Raw genomic sequence first — 14,932 nt, forward strand, 5'->3', positions numbered from 1 at the left:
CCCCCCATATGGGTCACTTTTCACAAACAAAGAAATTCTGTGTCCCAAATGGCACCTTGTTCCCCATAGGGCTCTGGTCAAAAGTAGTGCACTATGTAGGGAATAGGGTGCCTTTTCAGGCATCCAATGTATTGCCTAGGACTCATGATATCAACCACTAAAATATGCCCCATGTAGTGCCCACACTTCCTCACGCTTACTTGACGTGTTGTGTCCCCTACAAATATGCCCCCACAGACAAGTGACCTGAGGCAATTCTACCCCAACACTATCCTGGAAACAGGAAGTGACCTCATCTTCTTCTGGGTGGCCAGGATGGTGATGCTTGGCACAGAACTGACTGGGCAGCTGCCCTTCAAACAGGTAGCTAACATCCTGTCCCTTCAAACAGGTAGATAACATCCTGTCCCTTCAAACAGGTAGATAACATCCTGTCCCTTCAAACAGGTAGCTAACACCCTGTCCCTTCAAACAGGTAGCTAACATCCTGTCCCTTCAAACAGGTAGCTAACATCCTGTCCCTTCAAACAGGTAGATAACATCCTGTCCCTTCAAACAGGTAGCTAACATCCTGTCCCTTCAAACAGGTAGATAACATCCTGTCCCTTCAAACAGGTAGATAACACCCTGTCCCTTCAAACAGGTAGATAACACCCTGTCCCTTCAAACAGGTAGATAACACCCTGTCCCTTCAAACAGGTAGATAACACCCTGTCCCTTCAAACAGGTAGATAACACCCTGTCCCTTCAAACAGGTAGATAACACCCTGTCCCTTCAAACAGGTAGATAACACCCTGTCCCTTCAAACAGGTAGATAACACCCTGTCCCTTCAAACAGGTAGATAACACCCTGTCCCTTCAAACAGGTAGATAACACCCTGTCCCTTCAAACAGGTAGATAACACCCTGTCCCTTCAAACAGGTAGATAACACCCTGTCCCTTCAAACAGGTAGATAACACCCTGTCCCTTCAAACAGGTAGATAACACCCTGTCCCTTCAAACAGGTAGATAACACCCTGTCCCTTCAAACAGGTAGATAACACCCTGTCCCTTCAAACAGGTAGATAACACCCTGTCCCTTCAAACAGGTAGATAACACCCTGTCCCTTCAAACAGGTAGATAACATCCTGTCCCTTCAAACAGGTAGATAACACCATGTCCCTTCAAACAGGTAGCTAACATCCTGTCCCTTCAAACAGGTAGATAACACCCTGTCCCTTCAAACAGGTAGATAACACCCTGTCCCTTCAAACAGGTAGCTAACATCCTGTCCCTTCAAACAGGTAGATAACATCCTGTCCCTTCAAACAGGTAGATAACACCCTGTCCCTTCAAACAGGTAGCTAACATCCTGTCCCTTCCAACAGGTCGATAACACCCTGTCCCTTCAAACAGGTAGATAACACCCTGTCCCTTCAAACAGGTAGCTAACACCCTGTCCCTTCAAACAGGTAGATAACACCCTGTCCCTTCAAACAGGTAGCTAACACCCTGTCCCTTCAAACAGGTAGATAACACCCTGTCCCTTCAAACAGGTAGATAACACCCTGTCCCTTCAAACAGGTAGATAACACCCTGTCCCTTCAAACAGGTAGATAACACCCTGTCCCTTCAAACAGGTAGCTAACACCCTGTCCCTTCAAACAGGTAGATAACACCCTGTCCCTTCAAACAGGTAGATAACACCCTGTCCCTTCAAACAGGTAGCTAACACCCTGTCCCTTCAAACAGGTAGATAACATCCTGTCCCTTCAAACAGGTAGATAACACCCTGTCCCTTCAAACAGGTAGCTAACATCCTGTCCCTTCAAACAGGTAGATAACACCCTGTCCCTTCAAACAGGTAGCTAACACCCTGTCCCTTCAAACAGGTAGCTAACATCCTGTCCCTTCAAACAGGTAGATAACACCCTGTCCCTTCAAACAGGTAGCTAACATCCTGTCCCTTCAAACAGGTAGCTAACATCCTGTCCCTTCAAACAGGTAGCTAACACCCTGTCCCTTCAAACAGGTAGCTAACACCCTGTCCCTTCAAACAGGTAGATAACACCCTGTCCCTTCAAACAGGTAGATAACACCCTGTCCCTTCAAACAGGTAGCTAACACCCTGTCCCTTCAAACAGGTAGATAACACCCTGTCCCTTCAAACAGGTAGATAACATCCTGTCCCTTCAAACAGGTAGATAACACCCTGTCCCTTCAAACAGGTAGATAACACCCTGTCCCTTCAAACAGGTAGATAACACCCTGTCCCTTCAAACAGGTAGATAACACCCTGTCCCTTCAAACAGGTAGCTAACACCCTGTCCCTTCAAACAGGTAGATAACACCCTGTCCCTTCAAACAGGTAGATAACACCCTGTCCCTTCAAACAGGTAGCTAACATCCTGTCCCTTCAAACAGGTAGCTAACATCCTGTCAAACAGGTAGATAACACCCTGTCCCTTCAAACAGGTAGATAACACCCTGTCCCTTCAAACAGGTAGCTAACACCCTGTCCCTTCAAACAGGTAGCTAACACCCTGTCCCTTCAAACAGGTAGCTAACATCCTGTCCCTTCAAACAGGTAGATAACATCCTGTCCCTTCAAACAGGTAGATAACACCCTGTCCCTTCAAACAGGTAGATAACATCCTGTCCCTTCAAACAGGTAGATAACACCCTGTCCCTTCAAACAGGTAGATAACACCCTGTCCCTTCAAACAGGTAGCTAACATCCTGTCCCTTCAAACAGGTAGCTAACATCCTGTCCCTTCAAACAGGTAGATAACACCCTGTCCCTTCAAACAGGTAGATAACATCCTGTCCCTTCAAACAGGTAGATAACACCCTGTCCCTTCAAACAGGTAGATAACACCCTGTCCCTTCAAACAGGTAGATAACACCCTGTCCCTTCAAACAGGTAGATAACACCCTGTCCCTTCAAACAGGTAGATAACACCCTGTCCCTTCAAACAGGTAGATAACACCCTGTCCCTTCAAACAGGTAGATAACACCCTGTCCCTTCAAACAGGTAGATAACATCCTGTCCCTTCAAACAGGTAGATAACACCCTGTCCCTTCAAACAGGTAGATAACACCCTGTCCCTTCAAACAGGTAGATAACATCCTGTCCCTTCAAACAGGTAGATAACACCCTGTCCCTTCAAACAGGTAGATAACACCCTGTCCCTTCAAACAGGTAGATAACACCCTGTCCCTTCAAACAGGTAGCTAACACCCTGTCCCTTCAAACAGGTAGATAACACCCTGTCCCTTCAAACAGGTAGATAACATCCTGTCCCTTCAAACAGGTAGATAACACCCTGTCCCTTCAAACAGGTAGATAACACCCTGTCCCTTCAAACAGGTAGATAACACCCTGTCCCTTCAAACAGGTAGATAACACCCTGTCCCTTCAAACAGGTAGATAACACCCTGTCCCTTCAAACAGGTAGATAACACCCTGTCCCTTCAAACAGGTAGATAACACCCTGTCCCTTCAAACAGGTAGATAACACCCTGTCCCTTCAAACAGGTAGATAACACCCTGTCCCTTCAAACAGGTAGATAACACCCTGTCGAACTGCATAAACGACAACGGGGTCTGATATTAGCGACAACGGGGTCTGATATTAACGACAACGGGGTCTGATATTAGCGACAACGGGGTCTGATATTAGCGACAACGGGGTCTGATATTAACGACAACGGGGTCTGATATTAACGACAACGGGGTCTGATATTAACGACCACGGGGCCTGATATTAACAGTGTCTGATAAAGTATAAATTACAGCCTTTATTCTTACTCTCTCTGTCTCCCTCCCCATCTCTCTATTTCTCTCTCCCTCCCTCTTTTGTTCTCTCTCTCTCTCTTTCCCAGGTGCTCCTCCACTCTCTGGTGAGGGATAAGCATGGCAGGAAGATGAGCAAATCTCTGGGCAATGTCATCGACCCTTTAGATGTTATCTCTGGCATCTCTCTGGAGGTACACACACACAGTCAGGCCTGTCCAGCCTGTCTGGCCGGGAGACAGAGGACTTGTTAGGAGTAACATGGTCAGGCCTGTCCAGCCTGTCTGGCCGGGAGACAGAGGACTTGTTAGGAGTAACACGGTCAGGCCTGTCCAGCCTGTCTGGCCGGGAGACAGAGGACTTGTTAGGAGTAACATGGTCAGGCCTGTCCAGCCTGTCTGGCCGGGAGACAGAGGACTTGTTAGGAGTAACACGGTCAGGCCTGTCCAGCCTGTCTGGCCGGGAGACAGAGGACTTGTTAGGAGTAACATGGTCAGGCCTGTCCAGCCTGTCTGGCCGGGAGACAGAGGACTTGTTAGGAGTAACACGGTCAGGCCTGTCCAGCCTGTCTGGCCGGGAGACAGAGGACTTGTTAGGAGTAACATGGTCAGGCCTGTCCAGCCTGTCTGGCCGGGAGACAGAGGACTTGTTAGGAGTAACATGGTCAGGCCTGTCCAGCCTGTCTGGCCGGGAGACAGAGGACTTGTTAGGAGTAACACGGTCAGGCCTGTCCAGCCTGTCTGGCCGGGAGACAGAGGACTTGTTAGGAGTAACATGGTCAGGCCTGTCCAGCCTGTCTGGCCGGGAGACAGAGGACTTGTTAGGAGTAACATGGTCAGGCCTGTCCAGCCTGTCTGGCCGGGAGACAGAGGACTTGTTAGGAGTAACATGGTCAGGCCTGTCCAGCCTGTCTGGCCGGGAGACAGAGGACTTGTTAGGAGTAACATGGTCAGGCCTGTCCAGCCTGTCTGGCCGGGAGACAGAGGACTTGTTAGGAGTAACGACATCTATTAGAACGCTAAATAATGGTGGTGCTGGAAGGACATTACTCCCACAGAATTGATAATCTTGTTCTGGGCTGTAAAAACAACAGAGAGAGAGAGAAGGGTGAGCAGAGAAGGGTGAGCAGAGAAGAGGATGTCTTGCTGCAGTGGAAATATGCTCTTGGCAATCTGCCCTGTAGTGGAGCTCTCCCATTCTAATATTTTACCTAGCATGATTAAAAAGTCATGACATATTACAACAGCTCACTGTCCTCTCTCTCTCCTACTATTTATGTCTTCTCTCTCCTATCTCTCGCTCTCTCCCACTATGTATGTCTTCTCTCTCCTATCTCTCTCTCTCTCCCACTATGTATGTCTTCTCTCTCCTATCTCTCTCTCTCTCCCACTATGTATGTCTTCTCTCTCCTATCTCTCGCTCTCTCCCACTATGTATGTCTTCTCTCTCCTATCTCTCTCTCTCTCCCACTATGTATGTCTCCCGCTCTCTCCCACTATGTATGTCTTCTCTCTCCTATCTCTCTCTCTCTCCCACTATGTATGTCTTCTCTCTCCTATCTCTCGCTCTCTCCCACTATGTATGTCTTCTCTCTCCTATCTCTCGCTCTCTCCCACTATGTATGTCTTCTCTCTCCTATCTCTCTCTCTCTCCCACTATGTATGTCTTCTCTCTCCTATCTCTCGCTCTCTCCCACTATGTATGTCTTCTCTCTCCTATCTCTCGCTCTCTCCCACTATGTATGTCTTCTCTCTCCTATCTCTCGCTCTCTCCCACTATGTATGTCTTCTCTCTCCTATCTCTCGCTCTCTCCCACTATGTATGTCTTCTCTCTCCTATCTCTCTCTCTCTCCCACTATGTATGTCTTCTCTCTCCTATCTCTCGCTCTCTCCCACTATGTATGTCTTCTCTCTCCTATCTCTCTCTCTCTCCCACTATGTATGTCTTCTCTCTCCTATCTCTCTCTCTCTCCCACTATGTATGTCTTCTCTCTCCTATCTCTCTCTCTCTCCCACTATGTATGTCTTCTCTCTCCTATCTCTCTCTCTCTCCCACTATGTATGTCTTCTCTCTCCTATCTCTCTCTCTCTCCCACTATTTGTCTTCTCTCTCCTATCTCTCGCTCTTTCTCTCTCAAATTTAATTTAAGGGGCTTTATTGGCATGGGAAACATGTTTACATTCCCAAAGCAAGTTGAGTAAATAATAAACAAAAGTGAAGTAAACAAAATATGAACAGTAAACTTTACACTTCAAAAGAATAGACATTTCAAATGTCATATTATGTCTTTATACAGTGTTGTAACGATGTGCAAATAGTTATTAAAGTACAAAAGGGAAAGTAAATCAACATAAATCTGGGTTGTATTTACAATGGTGTTTGTTCTTCACTGGTTGACCTTTTCTTGTGGCAACAGGTCACACATCTTGTTGCTGTGATGACACACTGTGGTATTTCACTCAGTAGATATGGGAGTTTATCAAAATTGCATTTGTTTTCAAATTCTTTGTGTATCTGTGTAATCTGAGGGAAATATGTGTCTCTAATATGGTCATATATTGGACAGGAGGTTAGGAAGTGCAGCTCAGTTTCCACCTCATTTTGTGGGCAGTGTGCACATAGCCTGTCTTCTCTTGAGAGCCAGGTCTGCCTACGGCGGCCTTTCTCAATAGCAAGGCTCTGCTCACTGTGTCTGTACATAGTCAAAGCTTTCCTTAAGTTTGGGTCAGTCACAGTGGTTTGGTATTCTGCCACTGTGTACTCTCTGTTTAGGGACAAATAGCATTCTAGTTTGCTCTGTTTCTTGTTAATTCTTTCCAAAATGTCAAGTAATTATATTTTTGTTTTCACATGATTTGGTTGGGTCTAATTGTGTTGCTGTCCTGGGGCTCTGTGGGGTCTGTTTGTGTTTGTGAACAGAGCCCCAGGACCAGCTTGCTTAGGGGACTCTTCTCCAGGTTCATCTCTCTGTAGGTGATGGCTTTGTTATGGAAGGTTTGGGAATCACTTCCTTTTAGGTGGTTGTAGAATTTAACGGCTCTTTTCCTGGTTTCTGATAGTCAGCGGGTATCAGCTTAATTCTGATCTGCATGCATTATTTGGTGTTTTACGTTGTACACAGAGGATATTTTGGCAGATTTCTGCATGCAGAGTCTCAATTTTGGTGTTTGTCCCATTTTGTGAATTCTTGGTTGGTGAGCGGAGCCCAGACCTCACAACCATAAAGGACAATGGGTTCTATAACTGATTCAGGTATTTTTATCCAGATCCTAATTGGTATGTCAAATGTTATGATCCTTTTGATGGCATAGAAGGCCATTCTTGCCTTGTCTCTCAGCTCGTTCACAGCTTTGTGGAAGTTACCTGTGGCGCTGATGTTTAGGCCGAGGTATGTATAGTTATTTGTGCTGTAGGGCAACGGTGTCTAGATGGAATTTGTATTTGTGGTCATGGCAACTGGACCTTTTTTGAAACAGCATTGTTTTTGTCTCACTGAGATTTACTGTCAGGGCCCAGGTCTGACAGAATCTGTGCAGAAGATCTAGGTGCTGCTGTAGGCCCTCCTTGGTTGGTGACAGAAGCACCAGATCATCATCAAACTGTAGACATTTGATAGATTCTAGTAGGGTGAGGCCGGGTGCTGCAGACTGTTCTAGTGCCCTCGCCAATTCGTTGATATATATGTTGAAGAGGGTGTGGATTAAGCTGCATCCCTGTCTCACCCTACAGCCCTGTGGAAAGAAATGTGTGTGTTTTTTGCCAGTTTAAACCACACATTTGTTCTCTCTCTCTCTCTCTCTCTCTCTCTCTCTCCCCCCTCAGAGGCTCCAAGAGAAAGTGAAGGAGGGCAACCTTGACCCTCGTGAGAGCATGGTTGCCATGGAAGCGCAGGTCAGTCAGTTGCCCACCGCCGTCCCTCGACTCCCTCCTCTCAGTCATTTGTGGTAGTTCCGTCTGAGTGGGCATGTTCATTTACTTCATCTGTGCTCTCTCCCTGACTGTGTCCCAAATGGCACCCTATTCCACATGACCAAAGACCTAAAGTAGTGTGCTGAATATGGACTAGGGTGCCATTTTGGGATACAGCCCCTGACTCCTGTCTCTCTGTCCCCTGTGGCGTCCAGAGGAAAGACTTCCCTAAGGGGATCCCAGAGTGTGGTACTGACGCGCTCCGCTTCGCTCTCTGCTCTCACAAGGCCCAGGGTGAGTGACTGCTCTTACAAGGCCCAGGGTGAGTGACTCTGTTCTCACAAGGTCCAGGGTGAGTGACTCTGCTCTTACAAGGCCCAGGGTGAGTGACTCTGCTCTTACAAGGCCCAGGGTGAGTGACTCTGCTCTTACAAGGCCCAGGGTGAGTGACTCTGCTCTTACAAGGCCCAGGGTGAGTGACTCTGCTCTTACAAGGCCCAGGGTGAGTGACTCTGTTCTCACAAGGCCCAGGGTGAGTCACTGTTCTTACAAGGCCCAGGGTGAGTGACTCTGCTCTTACAAGGCCCAGGGTGAGTGACTCTGCTCTTACAAGGCCCAGGGTGAGTGACTCTGCTCTCACAAGGCCCAGGGTGAGTGACTCTGCTCTTACAAGGCCCAGGGTGAGTGACTCTGTTCTCACAAGGCCCAGGGTGAGTGACTCTGTTCTCACAAGGCCCAGGGTGAGTGACTCTGTTCTTACAAGGCCCAGGGTGAGTGACTGCTCTTACAAGGCCCAGGGTGAGTGACTGTTCTTACAAGGCCCAGGGTGAGTGACTGTTCTTACAAGGCCCAGGGTGAGTGACTGTTCTTACAAGGCCCAGGGTGAGTGACTCTGCTCTTACAAGGCCCAGGGTGAGTGACTCTTTTCTTACAAGGCCCAGGGTGAGTGACTCTTTTCTTACAAGGCCCAGGGTGAGTGACTCTTTTCTTACAAGGCCCAGGGTGAGTGACTCTGTTCTTACAAGGCCCAGGGTGAGTGACTCTGTTCTTACAAGGCCCAGGGTGAGTGACTCTGTTCTCACAAGGCCCAGGGTGAGTGACTCTGTTCTCACAAGGCCCAGGGTGAGTGACTCTGTTCTCACAAGGCCCAGGGTGAGTGACTCTGCTCTTACAAGGCCCAGGGTGAGTGACTCTGCTCTTACAAGGCCCAGCGTGAGTGACTCTGCTCTTACAAGGCCCAGGGTGAGTGACTCTGCTCTTACAAGGCCCAGGGTGAGTGACTCTGTTCTCACAAGGCCCAGGGTGAGTCACTGTTCTTACAAGGCCCAGGGTGAGTGACTCTGCTCTTACAAGGCCCAGGGTGAGTGACTCTGCTCTTACAAGGCCCAGGGTGAGTGACTGTTCTTACAAGGCCCAGGGTGAGTGACTGTTCTCACAAGGCCCAGGGTGAGTGACTCTGTTCTTACAAGGCCCAGGATGAGTGACTGCTCTTACAAGGCCCAGGATGAGTGACTGCTCTTACAAGGCCCAGGGTGAGTGACTCTGTTCTTACAAGGCCCAGGGTGAGTGACTCTGTTCTTACAAGGCCCAGGGTGAGTGACTCTGTTCTTACAAGGCCCAGGGTGAGTGACTCTGTTCTTACAAGGCCCAGGGTGAGTGACTCTGTTCTTACAAGGCCCAGGGTGAGTGACTCTGTTCTTACAAGGCCCAGGGTGAGTGACTCTGTTCTCACAAGGCCCAGGGTGAGTGACTCTGTTCTCACAAGGCCCAGGGTGAGTGACTGTTCTCACAAGGCCCAGGGTGAGTGACTCGTTCTCACAAGGCCCAGGGTGAGTGACTCTGTTCTCACAAGGCCCAGGGTGAGTGACTCTGTTCTCACAAGGCCCAGGGTGAGTGACTCTGTTCTCACAAGGCCCAGGGTGAGTGACTCTGTTCTCACAAGGCCCAGGGTGAGTGACTCTGTTCTCACAAGGCCCAGGGTGAGTGACTCTGTTCTCACAAGGCCCAGGGTGAGTGACTCTGTTCTCACAAGGCCCAGGGTGAGTGACTCTGTTCTCACAAGGCCCAGGGTGAGTGACTCTGTTCTTACAAGGCCCAGGGTGAGTGACTCTGTTCTCACAAGGCCCAGGGTGAGTGACTCTGTTCTCACAAGGCCCAGGGTGAGTGACTGTTCTCACAAGGCCCAGGGTGAGTGACTCTGCTCTCACAAGGCCCAGGGTGAGTGACTCTGCTCTCACAAGGCCCAGGGTGAGTGACTCTGCTCTCACAAGGCCCAGGGTGAGTGACTCTGCTCTTACAAGGCCCAGGGTGAGTGACTCTGTTCTTACAAGGCCCAGGGTGAGTGACTCTGTTCTCACAAGGCCCAGGGTGAGTGACTCCCTGAGTCTCCCTCACTTCAGGTGTTTTATCTGATGAAAGAGGTCTATTTATCAAACTCCAGGTCTCTTTGTAGTTTTTCCTCTTGAGAATAGCCCAGGTAGTCTTCCAAAGTTCTGACACAAAAAAACTGTTTGTTTCCATAGCTACAATATCACTGTCTCTGTCTGTCTGTCTGTCTGTCTGTCTGTCTGTCTGTCTGTCTGTCTGTCTGTCTGTCTGTCTGTCTGTCTGTCTGTCTGTCTGTCTGTCTGTCTGTCTGTCTCATGCTCTGTCTGTCTGTCTGTCTGTCTTATGCTCTGTCTGTCTGTCTGTCTGTCTTGTCTGTCTGTCTGTCTGTCTCATGCTCTGTCTGTCTGTCTGTCTCATGCTCTGTCTGTCTGTCTGTCTCATGCTCTGTCTGTCTGTCTGTCTCATGCTCTGTCTGTCTGTCTGTCTGTCTGTCTGTCGCGTCTGTTTTCTTCGTGTCGTGTCTGTCTGTCTCATGCTCTGTCTGTCTGTCTGTCTCATGCTCTGTCTGTCTGTCTGTCTCATGCTCTGTCTGTCTGTCTGTCTGTCTGTCTGTCTGTCTGTCTCTCTCTCTGTCCGTCCATCAGGTGAGGACATCAGTCTGTCCGTGTCCCAGGTGCTGAGCTGTAGACACTTCTGTAACAAGATGTGGCAGACAGTGAGATTCATGCTGGGTGTACTGGAGGACAGAGGGGCTGAACTGGGAACACTGGAACAGGTAATGGATTCATACTGTAGTGGAACACCAACAGACATGACAATATTATATCCATGTCACATTTTCACTTCGTCCTGCGTTAACGTCACTGGGAGACTAAAGGGAAAATGTGGGAAGTTAGGATTCTCCCCATAATAATCACTGATCACTGATTTTCCAGTCATTTAAATACCTTAATTCCTGTTTGTTATAAACTAGGTTTCCATCCAGTAGTTGAGGGGCATAAAGATGGCGGCCAATGTGCACTTAACACAAATTCCTGGTTTTGCTAGTTCTCTCCGTATAGTACATTTCTCTCCGTTATATTTTTTTCGTAAGGTCATTAGCAGAGTATACATGATCCCTGTTTTTAGCTTCCAGACGCCGGAAATGAGAAGAAAAAAAAAACCTGTAGATTGTGCTGATTTTATTGGCACATTGAACCATGTCGCATGCCGTAGTTTAAACAGTCAGCGGGTAGTGCTTTAAACAATTACGTCATATCTTAATTCTGCCATTTTTATGCACTTTCGCCATTGGCCGACGGATTTTCATGCGTATATTCTAAAATCCGCATAAAATCAGTGTGCTTATTTTCCCAGCAGAAATGTGTTTCCATAAAATGGACTTGTTGCAGATAACAGGCTGTGATGACGTAGAGCACATACAAATACCTTAGATTCCCATGTAACGAATAAAAAATACAAGTTAAATGGCTTTCCATCTCGTTTATAACTCTTCTGATCATTCTGTCCCAAAACAAATGACCCACTCTGGTCTTGGCACGCGCTCTCTAGCCAACAGCTCACAGATACAGGCTCCCTACATAATGACATTATTATGGACAAAAGAGAAGGATTACTTTTATTGTCGAAAGGCAGGCAAGCATGGACTCATCACGTCATCGTAAGTTATTTCATCTGTAGCCTAGTAAACTGCATGTTTTCCCGAGTCGTAGTGGGAGGACCACACACACACCATATCATCGTGTGACTACAGGTTTACTTTGATGTGATGGTTATGATATCAATATTTACACATAAAAGGAATTTCTACCGCCATTTCTTCCATTGTTCATTTTATAGATGCAAAAAGATCCCACGTTGTTTAGTGTATTTCGTTTTGTTTTGTTGGAAAGTTTGTTCTGTTTCCATTAGGCCTGTTGTGACATTTTTACTGGCATAAAAAGGTGGGATGGAAACCTGGTTATAGCTGGAAATATATATTGTAAATATGACTCTCTCTCGGTCTCTTCCTCTCTTTCTGTCCAGACCTCTCCTCTGAACAGTATGGACCAGTGGGTTTGTTCTAGACTCTATAGCACTGTGCTCCAGTGTGAGCAGGGCTTTGAGAGATATGAACTCCACTCTGTTACTGCTGCCCTGCACTCCTTCTGGCTGCACAGCCTCTGTGACATCTACCTGGTGAGGAGAATCTGTCATGGACTGTAGTTTAGTAACGGACATCAACGACTGGAGAGAAACGCTCTGTCTTCTCTCTGTTGTCTTCCCCCGATCTCTACAACTCTTTCTATTTAACTTCCTCTCTCTCTCTCTCTCTCTCTCTCTCTCTCTCTCTGTGTGGTGTAGGAGTGCATCAAGCCAGTGCTGAGCCAGGACTCTGGCGCCGGGGCGTTGGGTCAGATCGACACAGTGCACACTGGGAGAGGTAGCCAGAGAGAGAAGCAGGTGGTCAGGGCTGTTCTCTACCACTGTGTGTGTGTGTCTCTGGCCCTCCTCTCTCCCTTCATGCCCTTCCTCACTGAGGAGCTGTGGCAGAGGCTCTACCTTCTCAGGGGAGAGGGTGGTGGTAGGTCCGTGGCTAGCTTGTGTCTACAGCCATACCCACAGTCTTCACAACTGGTAAGAGAGTAGTAGGGGGGAAAGGGGGGTCCTAAGTCAGTTGCACAACTGAAATGTGTAGTAAAATCAGCAAAAAAAAGAAACGTCCTCTCACTGTCAACTGCGTGTATTTTCAGCGAACTAAACATGTGCAAATATTTGTATGAACACAACAAGATTCAACAACTGAGACATAAACTGAACAAATTCCACAGACATGTGACGAACAGAAATGGAATAATGTGTCCCTGAACAAAGGGGGGGGGGTCTAAATCAAAGTAACAGTCAGTATCTGGTGTGGCCACCAGCTGCATTAAGTACTGCAGTGCATCTCCTCCTCATGGACTGCACCAGATTTGACAGTTCTTGCTGTGAGATGTTACCTTACTCTTCCACCAAGGCACCTGCAAGTTCCCGGACATTTCTGGGGGGGGAATGGCCCAAGCTCTCACCCTCCGATCCAACAGGTCCCAGACGTGCTCAATGGGATTGAGATCCGGGCTCTTCGTTGGCCATGGCAGAACACTGACATTCCTGTCTTGCAGGAAATCATGCACAGAACGAGCAGTATGGCTGGTGGCATTGTCATGCTGGAGGGTCATGTCAGGATGAGCCTGCAGGAAGTGTACCACATGAGGGAGGAGGATGTCTTCCCTGTAACGCACAGCGTTGAGATTGCCTGCAATGACAACAAGCTCAGTCCGATGATGCTGTGACACACCGCCCCAGACCATGACGGACCATCCACCTCCAAATCGATCCCGCTCCAGAGTACAGGCCTCGTTGTAACGCTCATTCCTTCGACGATAAACACAAATCCGACCATCACCCCTGGTGAGACAAAACCGCGACTCGTCAGTGAAGAGCACGTTTTGCCAGTCCTGTCTGGTCCAGCGACGGTGGGGTTGTGCCCATAGGCGACGTTGTTGCCGGTGATGTCTGGTGAGGACCTGCCTTACAACAGGCCTACAAGCCCTCAGTCCAGCCTCTCTCAGCCTTTTGCGGACAGTCTGAGCACTGATGGAGGGATTGTGCATTCCTGGTGTAACTTGGGCAGTTGTTGTTGCCATCCTGTACCTGTCCCACAGGTGTGATGTTCGGATGTACCGATCCTGTGCAAGTGTTACATGTGGTCTGCCACTGCGAGGACAATCAGCTGTACATCCTGTCTCCCTGTAGCGCTGTCTTAGGCGTGTCACAGTACGGCCATTGCAATTTATTGCCCTGACCACATCTGCAGTCCTCATGGCTCCTTGCAGCATGCCTAAGGCACGTTCACACAGATGAGCAGGGACCCTGGGCATCTTTCTTCTGGTGTTTTTCAGAGTCAGTAGAAAGGCCTCTTTAGTGTCCTACGTTTTCATAACTGTGACCTTAATTGCCTACCGTCTGTAAGCTGTTAGTGTCTTAACGACCGTTCCACAGGTGCATGTTCATTAATTGTTTATGGTTCATTGAACAAGCATGGAAAACAGTGTTTAAACCCTTTACAATGAAGATCTGTGAAGTTATTTGGATTTTTACGAATTATCTTTGAAAGACAGGGTCCTGAAAAAGGGACGTTTCTTTTTTTGCTGAGTTTATGTAGATATTAATACACACACACTCACTCTATACCCATTTATGTCCATACTGGTGTGGGGTTTATAGCATTTGTATAGCTATAAAACTACTGACTAGAAAGCTATAGACTTAATGAAATCCTGTTGGCTATAGAGTTGTGAGGATCATTCAACTTATGAGGCTTGGACACTTAGAAAAAAAGATTCTATCTAGAACCTAAAATGGTTCTTCGGCTGTCCCCATAGGAGAACCTTTGAAGAACCATTTTTGATTACAGGTAGAACCCTTTTGGATTCCATGTAGAACCCTCTGTGGAAAGGGTTTCTACCTGGAACAAAAAAGGGTTCTACCTGGAACAAAAAAGGGTTCTACCTGGAACAAAAAAGGGTTCTACCTGGAACAAAAAAGGGTTTCTACCTGGAACAAAAAAGGGTTCTACCTGGAACAAAAAAGGGTTCTACCTGGAACAAAAAAGGGTTTCTACCTGGAACAAAAAAGGGTTCTACCTGGAACAAAAAAGGGTTTCTACCTGGAACAAAAAAGGGTTCTACCTGGAACAAAAAAGGGTTCTACCTGGAACAAAAAAGGGTTCTACCTGGAACAAAAAAGGGTTCTACCTGGAACAAAAAAGGGTTCTACCTGGAACAAAAAAGGGTTCTACCTGGAACAAAAAAGGGTTCTACCTGGAACAAAAAAGGGTTATCTTATGGGGACAGCTGGAGAACCCTTTTTTCTAAGAGTATACTATGGTAATGT

The 14,932-nt window shown here is 47.6% G+C and overlaps 1 protein-coding gene across 2 annotated transcripts in view; it reads left to right on the plus strand.

The window, feature by feature from the left end:
- The window catches only part of vars2 (valyl-tRNA synthetase 2, mitochondrial), a 45,668-nt gene that overhangs the window by 27,551 nt on the left and 3,185 nt on the right, over positions 1-14,932 (plus strand). The window contains exons 20-26 of one of the 2 annotated variants that reach the window (XM_014178715.2): positions 238-363; positions 3,870-3,974; positions 7,604-7,672; positions 7,906-7,984; positions 10,663-10,793; positions 12,044-12,196; positions 12,362-12,634. In XM_014178715.2, the coding sequence (XP_014034190.1) occupies positions 238-363; positions 3,870-3,974; positions 7,604-7,672; positions 7,906-7,984; positions 10,663-10,793; positions 12,044-12,196; positions 12,362-12,634 (936 nt within the window). The remainder of the gene's footprint in view (positions 1-237; positions 364-3,869; positions 3,975-7,603; positions 7,673-7,905; positions 7,985-10,662; positions 10,794-12,043; positions 12,197-12,361; positions 12,635-14,932) is intronic. The other variant, XM_014178716.2, reaches the window with a different exon arrangement.

The sequence above is a fragment of the Salmo salar genome, chromosome ssa27 (genome assembly GCF_905237065.1).
Source record: "Salmo salar chromosome ssa27, Ssal_v3.1, whole genome shotgun sequence".
NCBI classification, from domain to species: Eukaryota; Metazoa; Chordata; class Actinopteri; order Salmoniformes; family Salmonidae; genus Salmo; species Salmo salar.